Raw genomic sequence first — 13,992 nt, 5'->3', positions numbered from 1 at the left:
GTCTGTATTTTACACACCAGTTGGATGTTACCGTCACATGAAGAAGAGAGAACCTGAACAAGATCACGGCTACGAGCTCTAGAGTTAAAAATGAACACACAAACCCCCGGGGAGCCCGACCGCGGATGAGGAATCCAGCCTGGAAAAGCGGGGTGCCTGAGGGGCCACGGGGGGACACCCGGCTTGGCAGAGCCCTGGCCCTGCCACCCCTTCCCCAGGCATGTAAGTCTTCTTTTATGTTAAAAAAAGAGAGAATATGACAAAAATACAAATGTCCCTAAAAGCGTTGTTATTACTGTAATAGCAGTATTATGACTTCTCTCCAGATTGTCCAAAATCGTCTAAATTGGGGCTGCGGGAGCTGCTGGGAACCGAGGGTGCCACGGGGGAAGCAGGAAGACTGAGGATGATCTGGCGTCCACCATGGAGAGCCACCGCCGACCCTGTTGTCACCCCYCTGATCCCTGTGGAGCTCCCAGGTGGGTCCGTCCCTGGTTTTGGGGGGTCCTAGGGAGCGGGCAGGGGTCTGGCATCTGCACCCCGGGGCTCCACGGGGACGCTGCTGCTGGCACCGATCCTGCCAGGCTGGCTGGCCCGGAGAATGCCACCAGCCCGGGGAATGTCACCCGCCTGGGATGCGCAGCCCTCGGTCCACCCTTTATCCCCAGTGGTGGGCACCCGGCTGGAAARGGACCCTGTGGAGCTCCGCATCCCCCCGAGGTGTCCCCACCTGCCCGGGGTGGGAGGGAGAGCAGGACCGGGGGGCCCCCGAGCGGCTTAGGGACCCCCCTGCTCCTGCCGAGCCCCAAGACGGAGGTAAAGCATCGAACCCGGCTGAAGGCAGTGCACGGAGGAGCCCGCTTTGGGTAAGGAACTGTGTCATGGCTTCCGATCCCAGGAAAAGGGGCTGTCCCCTCCCCTCGGTGTCCCCCGCCCGCCCCGGGGACTCGGGTCGGGGGGGAGGCGGCGGGGATGGGGCGGGGCAGGGGGGGCTCCGTGGCTCCGCTGGCGGCTCTGAGAGGTTTTATTGAGCTGAAAGGGGAGGGAGGGAGGGGGTCCCTCTTGCCCCCGCAGCCTGAACCCCTGAAATGGGGCGGGGCGAGGCCGGGCAGGGTCCGAGGGGCTCCGGGTGCAGGGCTGGAAGCACTCGCAGAAGTCCTGCCCGGTGGTGGGGAGAGGGATGGGGGGGACATCGCTTCTGGCACCTCCTCGGCCGGGCTTGGGAACGGCTCCGCACCCCGCACACCCCAGGGAGAGGCGAACCCGGGGAGCTGGGGGGCTCTGTCCCCCTCCTCCCGCCGGTCCCAGGCTGGGAGCTGGGAAGGGGGACCCTGAGCCCGCGGTCTGGGAGCGCTCAGGCCTTCAGCTGGTGCCACTGTGCCACCGCCTGCCGCGGGCGGGCGATCATGTCCTTCCAGTGCTTCACCTCGCCGGGACCGCTCTTCCACGACAGGTAAATCTGCGGGAAAGGCATCCATGGAACCACCGCGTCCTCTCTATCCCCGTCCCGCTGCCCGGTGCTGGCACCTTCCCCCCCAAACTGCTCCATCCCCGCTTTTCTGGGCTCGGCGCAGAGCCAKGCTATTTTTATGCCTCGATTTTCCATATGGTGCCACAGAAAAKCGCGTGTGCCAGCTCTTGCTGCTGCCGCTGACACCTCAGGAAGCCGGTGCCACCGCGCCGGCTCCGTGGATCGTCACCAGAGAGCGGGGATGGAGCAGAGCTCGCTGCTAATTATGAGATCAAAAGTGATTAGCGAGCCACAGGCCACGGCAGGATTTAGCAGAGAGTGGGATATCACGGATACTGCCTGTCCATCCCTGGAACCGGGCTCTTGGATGTGCCCACGTCGGGGACGCCGCCACCTCTGCCCCTGCCCGGCAGCCTGCAGCGCTGATCCGGGATTTATTTAATGGATTTATCCCTGCTGCTGTGTTTCCCTGGTCCCAGCTCAGCTTTTGGGGATCACGGGCAGAGATTATCGCGCTCGTTTGTCACCGTTGTGCTAACGATGAGGCTGTGATTTCATGGATAATTCCTGCGCTCCTGTCACCGGGAGCGGTCCCAGGAGATGGGATGAGTGTGGCATCCCTGCTTTCCTGGGAATATTCTGGCACTCTGTGACGCCCAGGATGAGGGGTCCCCACCTTGCTCCACACTGCAGCCCCAGCCCTGGCCGTCCCCAGTGCCACCTTGGGTGTCCCTCAGGYGTGTCACCCACCTTGCCGATGACATCGTTGCGGCTCAGCCGGTCCTTGTCCATGACGGTGATGACGATGGTGGTTTCACGCAGACGCTCCGTGGGGATGTCAAAGGCGAAGGACTCGTTGAAGACAGGGTTCAGACACCGCTTCATCACCACCGTCTTCTTCTTCTCCACCCGCTTGTCCTTGTACATCAACCACACCTTCACGTAGGGATCTGGGGAGGAGAGGAGCCAGTCTCAGCCCGGGATGGTAGCCAGGGAATGCTGCCCGGGGTCGGGGGGAGCTGGAGCAGTACCTGAGGTGCCCCCGATGTCCATGGCTTTGAGGTTCCGCGCCTTGATGATGTTCACCACGATGGAATTGGCCGAGGGGTTRTAGCACAGCGACAGCAGCAGCTCCCCGCGGCTCCCCTGCGGGACACACAGATTCCCTGAGGACACCCACGCCCCACAGAGCTCCTCTGTGAGAGTGGGGTGCTGGGATGAGCCCCCCACTGCCGCCCAGGATTGGCTCGAGGGTGGGGTTTGGGGCTGCAYGGAAAATCAGAGCAGGAGGAAACGGGGTCGCCCCCAGTGGGACATTTTCTGGTCTTGCTGGAGGCGGGAGGAGAAAACTTTCATTTTAGATCTACCTGAAACAGTTTGGTTTGACCCAAAATGAGACTTTGGGCTACTTAATATAAAATTTAGGAAGAAAAAAATCTGTCAGACATTGAAGCAGAAAATGTCCCTGGCTGGGACGGGGAGGTGGTGCCGTTGGGACACCGCAGGGACCAGGGGCCACCTCCCCTCCCCAGGGTGGTAGGAGAGGGTCCAGAGCCTTACACTGCCATCACTGCAGGGCTTCAGATCCTTCCAGAAGGTCTGCATCTGTGTCAGGTCCACCTTATTGAGTGGGATGGACACCTCTCCGATGGGATCGTTGCGGCTGAAGCGGTCGTAGTCCAGGACCTGGAGGTACAGCACCCGCTGCACCACCTTCTCATAGGGGAACCCTGTGCCAGGCAGGAAAAGCTGGAGATGAGGAGCAATTCCAGGACTGCTCCATCCTTCTTGTCCTAGCGGTGTGACCCTGACACCAGGCAGAGGACGGGGAGCAGACCCCAGCACGGGGAGATGCTGCCAGGTTAACACCCATGGGGGCACTGAGCCTTCCAAACCTTCCCCCACATCCCCTTTATGGGATGCACATCCAACCCGGCTTCAGTGGGGTGGCCAACCCATGGCATCACCAAGAGGRTGATGAACCCCAGGATGGCCCCAGCTGGCTCTGGTCTGCTCCATCCCAATCCATACCTTCAAAGAGGAAAGTCTCGTTCCAGTGTGGGTTGAGGTTCTTCCTCTTGACCTTGGTCTCCAGCTTGTGCTTCTTGTCGGGCAGCAGGTAGATCTTAACAAAGGGGTCACTGGTGCCGCTGAAGTCCTTGGCCGGCAGCTCCTGCGCCTTCATGATCTTCACGGTCAGGGTGGACTCCTGGAAGTTGTAGCCGACGCTGAACTGGATGCGACCCAGATTCTCCCGGCTGACGCCTTCGTGGCCCTCGTCATCCTCAGAGCCCGGGGAGAGCTGCGGGAGGGGGAGAAGAGGAGAGGAGGGGGGTGAGTGCAGCGCCGGGGGGGCTGGCGGGGACCCGTCCCCCGACCCCAGCCCCGCCTGCTGTCAGGGGACATCAGCCTCTCCCCGGCTCCCCGCCACCCCCACCGCTTCCAACAGCTCTTGGCTCGGTGCCACTCGTCCCGTGGAACGGGAGCTCCAATTATCCAAATTCCTCCTGACAGTGCGTCCCTCACGTGTCCGGCACCGCTCGCTCCCCCGTGCCAGCCCGGAGGACACGAGGGSGACTCGGCACAGCAGGCGGGGAGGTGCTGGAGCGCTTATGGATGGCGCAGGGAAGGGSCAGGAGGGTGGGAATACTGACCGTGGACACCCCCAAACCCGGCACACCCCACGCACCCACCATGAGCATCTCGCTGGTCAGGGAGTTGACCAGGTCGGAGACGGAGGAATGAGGCTCCGTCTTGCGGTCGGACTCGTCGTGAGGCGGCTGCCCCGGCGCTGGTGCCACATTCCCAGCCTTCCCACCGGCCGGCAACCTGGGGGGAGAAAGGCCTTGGAGGAGAGGGGCTGGGAGCAGAGGGGCAGACAGCGAGGAGCTCCTCGGGCGCCCTCTCCCAGTGGACACTGAGCCTGGGCTGTGCCGGCACCTGAGCGACACTGCTGGGACACGCGGTCACCGCAGCTCGCCAGCATCCTTGGCCCCGRTCCCAGTGCCAGCTGGTGCCCTGGCACCTTTAGGGCACGGCAGCAGGTCCCCCTGCCACGTCCCAGGGTGATCTCCCTGTGGGGACAGCCCGGTCCTCACAGCACTCACGGCTCACACTGCTCCTCACACACCACAGCCCCTTRTCCCGGTGGGTGCCGGGCACCCACAGGTGCTCCACGTGGGCTCGCTGCCCCCCTTTCCTGTGGCTGGGACACCCCTGGAATCACTGCCCTGGCTGTCCCCACACACGGTGGCTCCCGGGCACCGTGCCAGGCAGGGTGGACAACTGGGAGCGGCGGGAGGCAGACGGACAGAGCAGCGATGGAGACGGGCTGGAATTTGCCAAGGCCACACCGCCACAAGGTACGGGGACAACGGGATGCTCCCACCCTCCCCACCACAGCTCCTGCCCGAGCTGGGAMATGGTGACAAACCACCGGACAGACTGACAGGCACAGGGTCACACGGGAAGCCGCAACATGCCACGGACACACGCCACCACACCAAGCACACGCAGACAAACAGGGAGGGGACGTGGCGGGGGCGATGGGGACACCCACACGCACGCACAGGATGGCACCCGGCAAGGACCGGAGAGGCCGAGGCAGCTGGGGAGGCAAAACTACGTTAAAACCAAGGAAAATGAAGGCAGAGGAGCCGGCGGCAGGGCCGCTGAGCGAGGAGGCGTCAGTGGAGGCCGGGAATGCCGGCAGAGGTCACGGATAGAGGGAGAGAGAGCAGGAGAGAGCAAAAGAAAAAGGAGGAGCAGCGTCGTCCAGCGCCGGCCTGCCGGGAGGGAATGGGAGAGAGGAACGGGGCGGATGGACGGACAGACGGAGTCTCCGGGACGGGAGACACGCCGAGGCGCTGRGCTGGAGCCACCGCGGACAGGCTGGAAGGAAGAAGCTGCGAAACAGGGATGGAGGAGATGTTTTGAGGAAGAAGAGCCGGCGGTCGGCAGCGTCAGTGGGCGGGAGAGAGCCGAGGCTGCCGGAGCGTGTGCCCTCCGCCGGCCAACCCCACCACATCCTGCGGAGCCCAGGGAACGAGGAGCGGGAGGGATGGAGGTGGGAACTGCCATGCACGTGCTGGGATGGGATTTCGGAGCAGGGAGCTGCGGGAAGCGGGGAGCAGGGTCTTGCGGCACAGCCACCCACCCGCCGTGTCCCACGTCCCCGTCCCCTCGGCACGGGGCAGCCGGCGGCCGGCAAAGGCTGCCGGTGCTCCCGGCGGGGACCGGCTGCGCAGCGCGACGCCGGAGAGGAAAGTGCTAAAAGATGGAGCGAAACCAAGCGGAGCAGGGTAAAAATAGCCGGCGGGCGCAAACGTTGCCAGTTCATCCGCACGCTGAGCACATGGGGAGGCAGCGCCGCCGGCTTCACACCTCCTCCCCGCTCCGGAGGGGATGAACACCCGCTCCCGGCGGCGCACGGACCCTCTGCCTCTGCCAGCCAGCGCCGGTGGCTGTGGCCAGGCGCCGGTGCCAGGGCTGGATGCACTGCCGAGCCTGCAGCACGCCGGGAATGCGGGAGCAGCCGGAGGCGAGGGGCTGTGCCGTGCCGGAGGAGGACGGGGGATACGGCGTCCCCCAGCCCGTGGCGCTTGCTCTGGCCCGCTGTCACCGCAGCGGTGTCCCYGTGTCCCCAGGGGAGCTGCCCATCCTGCCGGGATGGTGTAACGGCAACGTGTCGGGATGGGACATGCGACATCGCTCGGGGCGCACCTCCCGTGTCCCCTTGTTCCTGAGCGTGTCCCCCTCCCGCCCACCGCATGCAGCCAGGGCCGGGAAGGGCAGGAGGGGGAGGAAGGAGGGAGGAGGGAGGAGGAAGGGATGGGGGTCCTCTTGGTGCCGCTGCTCCAGAGGCAGAACCGCGGGTGCCGGTGCCAGGGAGAGCTCAGACGTCCCGGTTCCCGCTGGGCCACCCTGTGCCGCTCCAACCTTCGCGCTCCACGAGGCCAGCCTCCTCCTCCTCCTCCTCCTCCACCCTGGGTGAGGCCCTCGTCTCCTCCTCCTGCGGGACTGGCCTCGTCCTCACTCATACCTCTTGTCCCCCTGAGCGTTCGCCTGGTTCGGCTGCGTCCCAGCGGGTTGCAGGTCGGGAATATTGGCAAAGTCATCTTGCTCTGAGAGTCCCAAAACCAGGGATAACACCACCATCCGGCCTTCCCTGCCCGGGCAGCCCCGCCAGCAGCGGGAGAGAGAGAGAAAGAGAGAGGAGAACACACCGTCAGGCAGGGAACCGGCGGGAGCCGGCAGTGAGGGGACCCCGGCTCTGCCTGCCGGCTCCTGCGAGGTGGCGATGGGCGGGATGGGCGCACGGGGCTGTGGGGAGAAAAGCGCCGGCTCCGCCGAGCTCAGCACGTGTGGATACCCCTGCCGTCCCTGTCCTCTACCGATCCGGGCAGGGAAGATGCCAAAATCCTGATGAAGGGAGGCAAAAGATGCCTGGAGGGGCTGGGAATGAGGGGGAGCGTGACAGGAGTGAGGCGTCAGCGTCATTCCATGGAGGAGGGGATGGCAGTGCCATGGCCAAGGCTCTTTGCCCTCTCTGAGTCCTTCCCCGGGTCTGTGACTGCATTTGCACCGCGGCGCCGGAGAGGGTGAACAGGGTGAAGAGCAAAAGGAAAATCGATGGATTGGGAAAGAGGCGGTGGGAAATGACAGCGGCTCCTCCCCTGGGAAGCGGCGCTGACTCGGCACGTCTGGGCTCTGCGGCTGCTCCCTCTCTGCCAAGTCAGCCTGGAACCAGCACCGGTGCTGGGTAAACAGGGAGAATGTGACCCTYGGGGTGGCTGTGGGCCGCAGCTCCACATCGGGAAGCTGGGAGGAGCGTCTTGGTGGGAGAGGGCAGAGCGGAGCGGGGATGGTGGGCAGTGCACCCCAGGGGGCCTGGAGGAAGGTCCAACCCTCTCCACAGAGCGGGAAGGAGTGGGATGGGAACCCAAATTTGTGTCTCTCGGTCCTTCCCACCTAATCCTGATGCGGAAAGTGCTGTGGCAACTCATGGAAGGGCAAGATCAGGCCTGAGTCCCCCTGCAAGCACCACCAGCCTGCAGAAAGCAAAGCTGGGATCTCATTTTCCCTTTTTCCAGGGTTCCAGGGGGCAAACAGTGGCCAGGGAGGATCCGAGGGAGGACGGAGCTGGAGGGCCCAGCTCTGCAGCAGAGTGACAATGTCATGTGCTGAGATACGGTGRCAACACGGGACTTGGATTAGTCCCCGGGGTTTGATGCTGGAAATCCAGCAGCAATGGAGGAGCACGGATGGAGGAGATGGGGTTAAGACGGATTAAAGATCCCACGGCTCCTCCTCCTACCCAGCTGAGAATGATATCGGGGCCCAACTCACGGTCACCTCGGCACRGGGGCCTCTGCCACCCCCACCCTGGCGACCTGGGACAATGACACTCCCTGGGGACCTCGCCAGTGGCTGTCCCATGGGCTGGACCATCGCTGGGAATGGAAGGGGATGGCCAGGGACACGGCAAAGCAGATTGGGCAGGTGCATGAGACCCTTCCCTGAGCCCCCCTGGATCTTCCCGCAGACCATGGGCAGCATGTCCCCAAGGGGGTGACGGATGACCGGCCATGCTGGGGCATGTGAAGGAGCAGAGAGGGGTGGAGAGGGATTGACAGAACAGAGGCAGAAGAGAAATTAATTGAGAGAAGGATAGAACAAAAGGATGGAGCAGAAGAGAGAGGGAGGGAGAGAAGGATAGAGAGAACACAGGAGAGGGATAGAGAGAAGGATGGAGCAGGCAGAGAGAAGGATGGAGAGAGGGACAGAGCAGAGAGAAAAGGAGCAGAAGACCGCGATTGAGAGAGGGATGGAGAGAACAGAGGAATAAAGCAGATGAGAAGGTGATGGAGAGTGATGGAGAGAGAGCAAAGGAGGGGAAGGGATGGAGGAGGAATGGCGGGGTAGGGTGGAGAGAAGAATGCAGAAGGCAGAGATGGCAAACGCACACTTACAGGAAGGACTTCATGTCCAAGCCGCGGTTGCGGATTTGCCCCACCACGTGGTCCCAGCTGCCGGGGTTGGAGCGGCTCCGGCCCCCGGCCATCCGTTGCTTGGAGCCGGCGGCGGTGCCCTGGCGCGCCGGGCCCCCGCGGGAGCCCCGGGAGTTGGCGGCGGCGGCGGCGGAGCCGCTGTGGGCCTGGAGGTGGCCCAGGCTCTGGCTGGTGGTGGGCTGGCTGTGGTTGGCGCGCTGGTGCTGGCTCAGGGGCTGCTGCAGACTTTGCTGGCGCATGAGCGTGCGGGGCCTCTGGAATTTGGGATCGCCTGCTGAGGTGGGGATATACTCAAGGGTAGTGGCTGTGGACAGGGTGGAGTCCTCGAAACTTAGGGAGAGGAAGGGCAGAGGAGAGGAGAGAAAGGAGAAGAAGGTGAAGGGGCAAAATTGGAGGAAGGAAAAGAAGAGAGTTAGAGAGAAGATGCCCCAGCGCAGGGAGCGCTCCGGCGGGAGCCAGCGGGGGCAACGCCCGGATCCTCCGCCCCTCGCCCGCGGCTCGGCCCTGCCGGCAGCACGGGGGGCTCGGGCCGTCACCATCCTGCCTCCCGGGGGGATCGCCAGGGTCGGATGCCACCCGCTCCCGCGGCCGCCGCTCCGCCAGCGCCTTCCCAGCCCGCCGGCCGACCTGCTCTGCGGGAGAATTAGGCTGCTGCGGGGCGGCGAATCCCGCGGCGCCGCTCACGTGCTGCCAGCCAGCCCAGCCCAGTGTCCCGGTCCCTCCCAGTCCAGCCCAGCGCGGAGCGGCGGTGCCGCGGGGGCTCGGTGTCCCGTGCCCTCGCTGCGGGTCGCTGCGGGACGCGGGGGTCCCGTGTCGCTGCGGGAGCCGAACCCCCGTGGGGGTGACATTCCGGCCAGGCGTCCCCAGGGCCAAGCCAGGCTCCCACCGGGGTGGGAGATGATGGGATGGGGGGACACGGACGCAGCCCTGATGGAACGCGGGGAGCGGAGCAGCTCAGGCCGGGGCGGGCGGGCTTCGTGTGGCCGGCGGAGCGGGGAGAGCAGGCGGGATGCTCCAAGGAAGCGGCGCTGGCCGGCCCTGGCCATGCAGCACATGCGTGGCACAGCCCATGCAGCCGCACACGGGTTGCCCATGGCAGCCTGGAAAGCTCGTAGCCACGAGGGCAGTGGGCGAAAGTCCCCACGGGATCACCGCCTGGCACTGAGGAGCGGCCTCGAGCGGCAGCCACCGACCCCGTCCCGGTCCCCGCTGGGATCGCGGGGCGAAGCTGTGCCGTCGTGCAATGCCAGCAGCGAGGACAGAGAGGGAGCGGGGAGGGATAAACAGCTCCAAAAAACAAAAACAAAGAGGTGAAGAAAGAGCTTAAGGTGGGAGAAAGAGAGAGAGGAGGGAAAGGAGTGGAGAGGAGCGGAGAGCTGGGACGGACGGAGCCCCACGGCCAGAGCCGAAGGCACTGCCCGGGAGCTGCCGCCCACAACCCCCTCCCCCCGCCCCGCCCCCCGCGCTGCCGCCGACCTCCTTTCGTTTTCCTATCGAATCCTAAATTAGTTCGATTTACAACCTCTCAGTCACAGGAAACTAAATCTGGCTCCTGTCGGCCCCGCGCCAGCTGGAGGCGAGAGCTCCTCCAGCGCCGTGCCAGGCGGCGCCGCGCCCTGCCCGTGCCCGGATGGATCCCCTGGCACCGGGGATGGATCCCGCACTTCCAGACCCCCGGCCAGGACCCCCGGGACACCCCCAATCCCGGCGGCGCTGCGCCAAAAGGATGCTGGAAAACGGGATGCTCCGCCACGTCCCCTTGACCCTGCTCTCGCCGCCTGTGCCGGTCCATCCGTCTGTCCGGATTCACCGCGGGAGATTYATTTCTCCACCGAGCCTGGGGACGGCTGAAGGCTACGCCGCTCCCGCTTTTCCTCGCCTCTCCCTCCTGCTTCCCAGCGCCCAGCWGGAGCGCACCAGCCTCACGCCTGATGGGCGGTGTCACCGAACTCTCCGGGGCGCCGGCGCTGCTGATGCGACACCCCGGCTGCCACATCCAGCGCGGAGAACCGGAGCGCAGACCGGGAACACCGGACGGAGCCCGCAGCCGGCAACTCGCGTCACCCCCAGCAGGGCCACTGGGGTGGCCAGCGGTGAAAGGTCTCACCGAGACGCCCATCCCAGCCTGGCGCCCTAAAGAGTGTGCCAGGGCTCGGATTTTCCCTGAAGCAGATCAATCCCGGACCTTCCCCAACTTTTCTCGGCATCAGGTGGTGGTGCCGGCGCCGGGTCCAGTGGCTGTGCCGGGGGTCAGGGGAGCGCACGGGGGGWAGATGCCACGCACTGACCCTGATTGTCCCTGAGGGATGGGGACATGGGACAGGGCGCCTCCTGCTTTTGGGAGATCACCAAGATCTGCCTGCCCTGAGAAGCCGAGTTGGGAATGCTGAGCCGCTTCCCACCGGGATTGAGCAGGAGCACCCTCAGTGTCGGAAATACACTGGGGACTGCACSCAAAAGTGCTGCTCCTGCCCAGCTGCCTCCTGTGCTGCCCCTGAGCCAAAACACCGCTGGGAGAACGAGAATCGCCTCCCTCGGCACGGTGGTCCTGGGGACCTGTTGGTGGCCCTGGGGACTTATCGGTGGCCCCCATCCGAGCGCATCCGCAGCGGGGGCGGGCGCCCGGGCCCGCCGGCCGTCTCCATGGCCGTGCCGTGCCGGACCGTGCCGTGCTCACTCACTTGGACAGGCTGAGCTTCCCTGCGGCCAAGTGGCTCTGCACCGTGTGCCAGCGGCCCCGTGCCGCCTTTCCCGCTTCGGGCTCACTGTGGGCGGACACGCTGCTCCTCATTCCATCCTCGCCGAGCCGCTGCTTGTCCCCGGGCCGGCCGTCGCGGTCCCCGGACAGCCCGGCGGCGGCCGACGCCGTCAGCTTGGCCCCTGATAACAGAGAGCCACTGGGCCGGGCCGGCGGCGGGACCCCCCCAGACAGACACGAAGGAGCCGGACGGACACACGGACGGACGTGGAAAACGGGGAGCCGTCAGGGAATGGGGGAAGGGCGACAGAGCCGGAGGGGACAGACGGACAAGAGACGGACAGACAGACAGAGAGAGAGAGAGAAACATCAGCACTGCAAAAAAATGGGGTCCTGGCCGCGGGATGCACGGGGGCCTCGGCAAAACATCCAAGAGAAAGTGGGGAGGAGGGAGAGGGGTCGGGAAATGGGGGGGGGGTCCCGCTCGCCGGCAGCCCAGCCCCGGGGGAGCCCTTCCCCGCACCGAGGGGGTGCCCCCAACGCGCAACCCCGTCCTGGAGGGAGATCCCGGCCGGCCCCGGGAATGAGGGAAGGAGGGGTTGCTCGTCTCCATGGGACGGCCCATGGGGTGGCGTGCGGGGAGCCCCGGAACCAGAGGAGGAGGAGATGGAGGGAGAGGAGGAGGAAGAGGAGGAGGAGGAAGGCGAGTGGGTGCTGCCCGTATACTCACTATGCGGAGCAAACCCGGTAAGGAGAGACTCACTTGAGGGAAAGGCGCGGATCACCATATGGAGCGTAAGGAGAAATGTTTAGGATAAACTCCTTGGGAGGGTAGGAGCTCCATTTCTGCTGCACTGTGTTGTCATTGTTATTCCAAAAGTCTCTGTCTAGATCACTACAGCGGCCGGATTCCAGGGGAGAAAGAAAAGGGAAATACAAGAGAGAGAAGCTGAATTCCTGGGAGAGGGAAGGAAAAGCAGCCCTCCGCCCCCGGAGTGCCGGGATCCTGTGGAGAGAGACAGGGAACCCACCCCTCAGACACCGACACACACACACGCACACGTGGACACGGACAGAAGGATGGACGGATGGATGGATGGATGGATGGGTGGATGGGAAGAGCTGTGGAGAGACGGGAGCGGGCAGCTCCGCCGGCTGGGAAGGAGAGAAGGATGTGAAGGATTAGGAGGGTGTTGGTGAGCACGGTGATGGCACGGCATTCCCAAATGTGTGTCCCTGTGCCTTTGGCACACGTGTCCGTGTGTCCTCGCCTGCTCAGCAGCTCGTTCCTGGAGGTGCTTGGTTAGACCATGACAGACCATGACACTGCTGAGTGYTGGAGACCCTTCTGGATCCCTTCTYYTCCGGATCCCTTCCCATGGAATTGGCCTGCTGCCAGCATGGAACCCTCCTGGCTCCAGTAAGCCACTGGAGCTGTGTGCCAGGGACTGGGGGGCTCAGCAGCTCCCCGCTGCCACTGAGAGACTGGAAAAGCCACCAATGCCCACCTGCAGCTCCGGGTTGATCCTGGCTGTGTGAAACGTGCCGGAGTTTTGGAAAGCTGTGTGTACTGTGACATCAGGAGGGGATGTGGCTCYCCCTCCATTCCCAGCTCATTCTGGTTGGCTGGGAGCAGCCTGAGGTTCCCTAGATTCCTGCACCCCGATCACACCCAGGCTAGCCACGGGAGGAGCTTTTCCATAGCCTTATTCCAGGCAGCAGGTATTTGCCTCCTGGTGGTCCAGCTCCCTCCTTTCTGGAGGTCTGCAGAGGGTGCTGAGGGTATGGGATGCCCAGGAGAACCCCTTCAGCTTCCAGCCTTCCTACCCAGCTCCATGGAATGCCCTTGGGATGCAGAGCCATTCCAGCCCCAGAATCTGCATGCCCAGGCCTGGAGCATCCCCGGGAACATCAAGGCACATCAARGTCCCCGTGACTCTGCGGCCACGGCTCAGTGGGATACACAAGGATGCTGGAGAGACTCTCCCAAGCCTCCCAGAGGCTGTCTCCCACCGGGAGAAGGGATGGCCACCTCTGTCCTTCCTCTCCCCCCCCATCCTGGAACCTACTTGATGGTTTTCTTTTCGCTGCGGCCTCGGCTGGAATCTGGAGTTCCCACGGTCTCCAGGGAAGTCTTGTAACGCTTTCCCTGTGGAAAAGGGAGGAGAGGGGGTCATGGCGTGGCAGAGGACCCCCAGAATATCCTGGGACCTACCACCACTTGGAGGAAATGACCTCGATTTTGCCCTTTTATTTATGGTCTCCAAGTTCCATCCCACACATCCAGGCAGCAAAATTCCCAAGAGCTCCATCCCTCTGTCCTTGGGGGCTCACCCCAAGAACAGCATRGCCACTGCCACCAGCGTCCCATTCCATGGCCTCACTGGGAAGGAGCGGATAATTTTAGGCCTAATTGGGCCTGAATTAATTGAGTTCACCTTTCCCAGAGCCAGGGAAGCRCTGCCGTAGGATAATGAAGCCAGAGCTGGCTCCTAACTAGGGCTGGTAATCAGGGCACTCCGGCAGGTTCCAAAAGCTGCTCCGAGCTAGGGTGCCCAAGAGCCAATTAACGCCAATTATCCAACAATTAGGAGCCCAGGGTGCTCCATGCTGGGCGGATGAGGTGGGATGGGAGCAACTGCCAGAGCAGGATGGGGTGGAGAACCAGCCTTTCCACCACGCTGGTCTGGGATCTCAGGAGCCAGGCCTGTATCCAGCCTGCCCATGGAATGAGAATATTTCCCCTTTCACCTTCCTGCCAACCTCTCCATATCYACATGGAGCCATCTCCTCGATTTGCTGGGACACCTGGA

The 13,992-nt window shown here is 63.9% G+C and overlaps 1 protein-coding gene across 3 annotated transcripts in view; it reads right to left on the bottom strand.

Annotated features, from left to right (window-relative positions):
• The window catches only part of SYT7 (synaptotagmin 7), a 25,226-nt gene continuing 11,234 nt past the window's right edge, over positions 1-13,992 (bottom strand). The window contains exons 3-13 of one of the 3 annotated variants that reach the window (XM_057377331.1): positions 13,249-13,328; positions 11,943-12,074; positions 11,163-11,378; positions 8,443-8,811; positions 6,513-6,638; positions 4,165-4,300; positions 3,503-3,773; positions 3,032-3,201; positions 2,503-2,617; positions 2,222-2,421; positions 1-1,459 (exon numbers count right to left, since the gene is read on the bottom strand). In XM_057377331.1, coding sequence (XP_057233314.1) covers positions 1,355-1,459; positions 2,222-2,421; positions 2,503-2,617; positions 3,032-3,201; positions 3,503-3,773; positions 4,165-4,300; positions 6,513-6,638; positions 8,443-8,811; positions 11,163-11,378; positions 11,943-12,074; positions 13,249-13,328 — 1,920 coding nt within the window. In that variant the 3' untranslated portion in view covers positions 1-1,354. Of the gene's footprint in view, positions 1,460-2,221; positions 2,422-2,502; positions 2,618-3,031; positions 3,202-3,502; positions 3,774-4,164; positions 4,301-6,512; positions 6,639-8,442; positions 9,178-11,162; positions 11,379-11,942; positions 12,075-13,248; positions 13,329-13,992 lie in introns of those variants that run through there. The other 2 variants (XM_057377330.1, XM_057377329.1) reach the window with 2 other exon arrangements.

The sequence above is a fragment of the Malurus melanocephalus genome, unplaced genomic scaffold, assembly GCF_030028575.1.
Source record: "Malurus melanocephalus ecotype Western Australia unplaced genomic scaffold, MMel_1.1 scaffold_310, whole genome shotgun sequence".
NCBI classification, from domain to species: domain Eukaryota; kingdom Metazoa; phylum Chordata; class Aves; order Passeriformes; family Maluridae; genus Malurus; species Malurus melanocephalus.
This window is presented reverse-complemented; position numbering and strand designations above follow the sequence as displayed.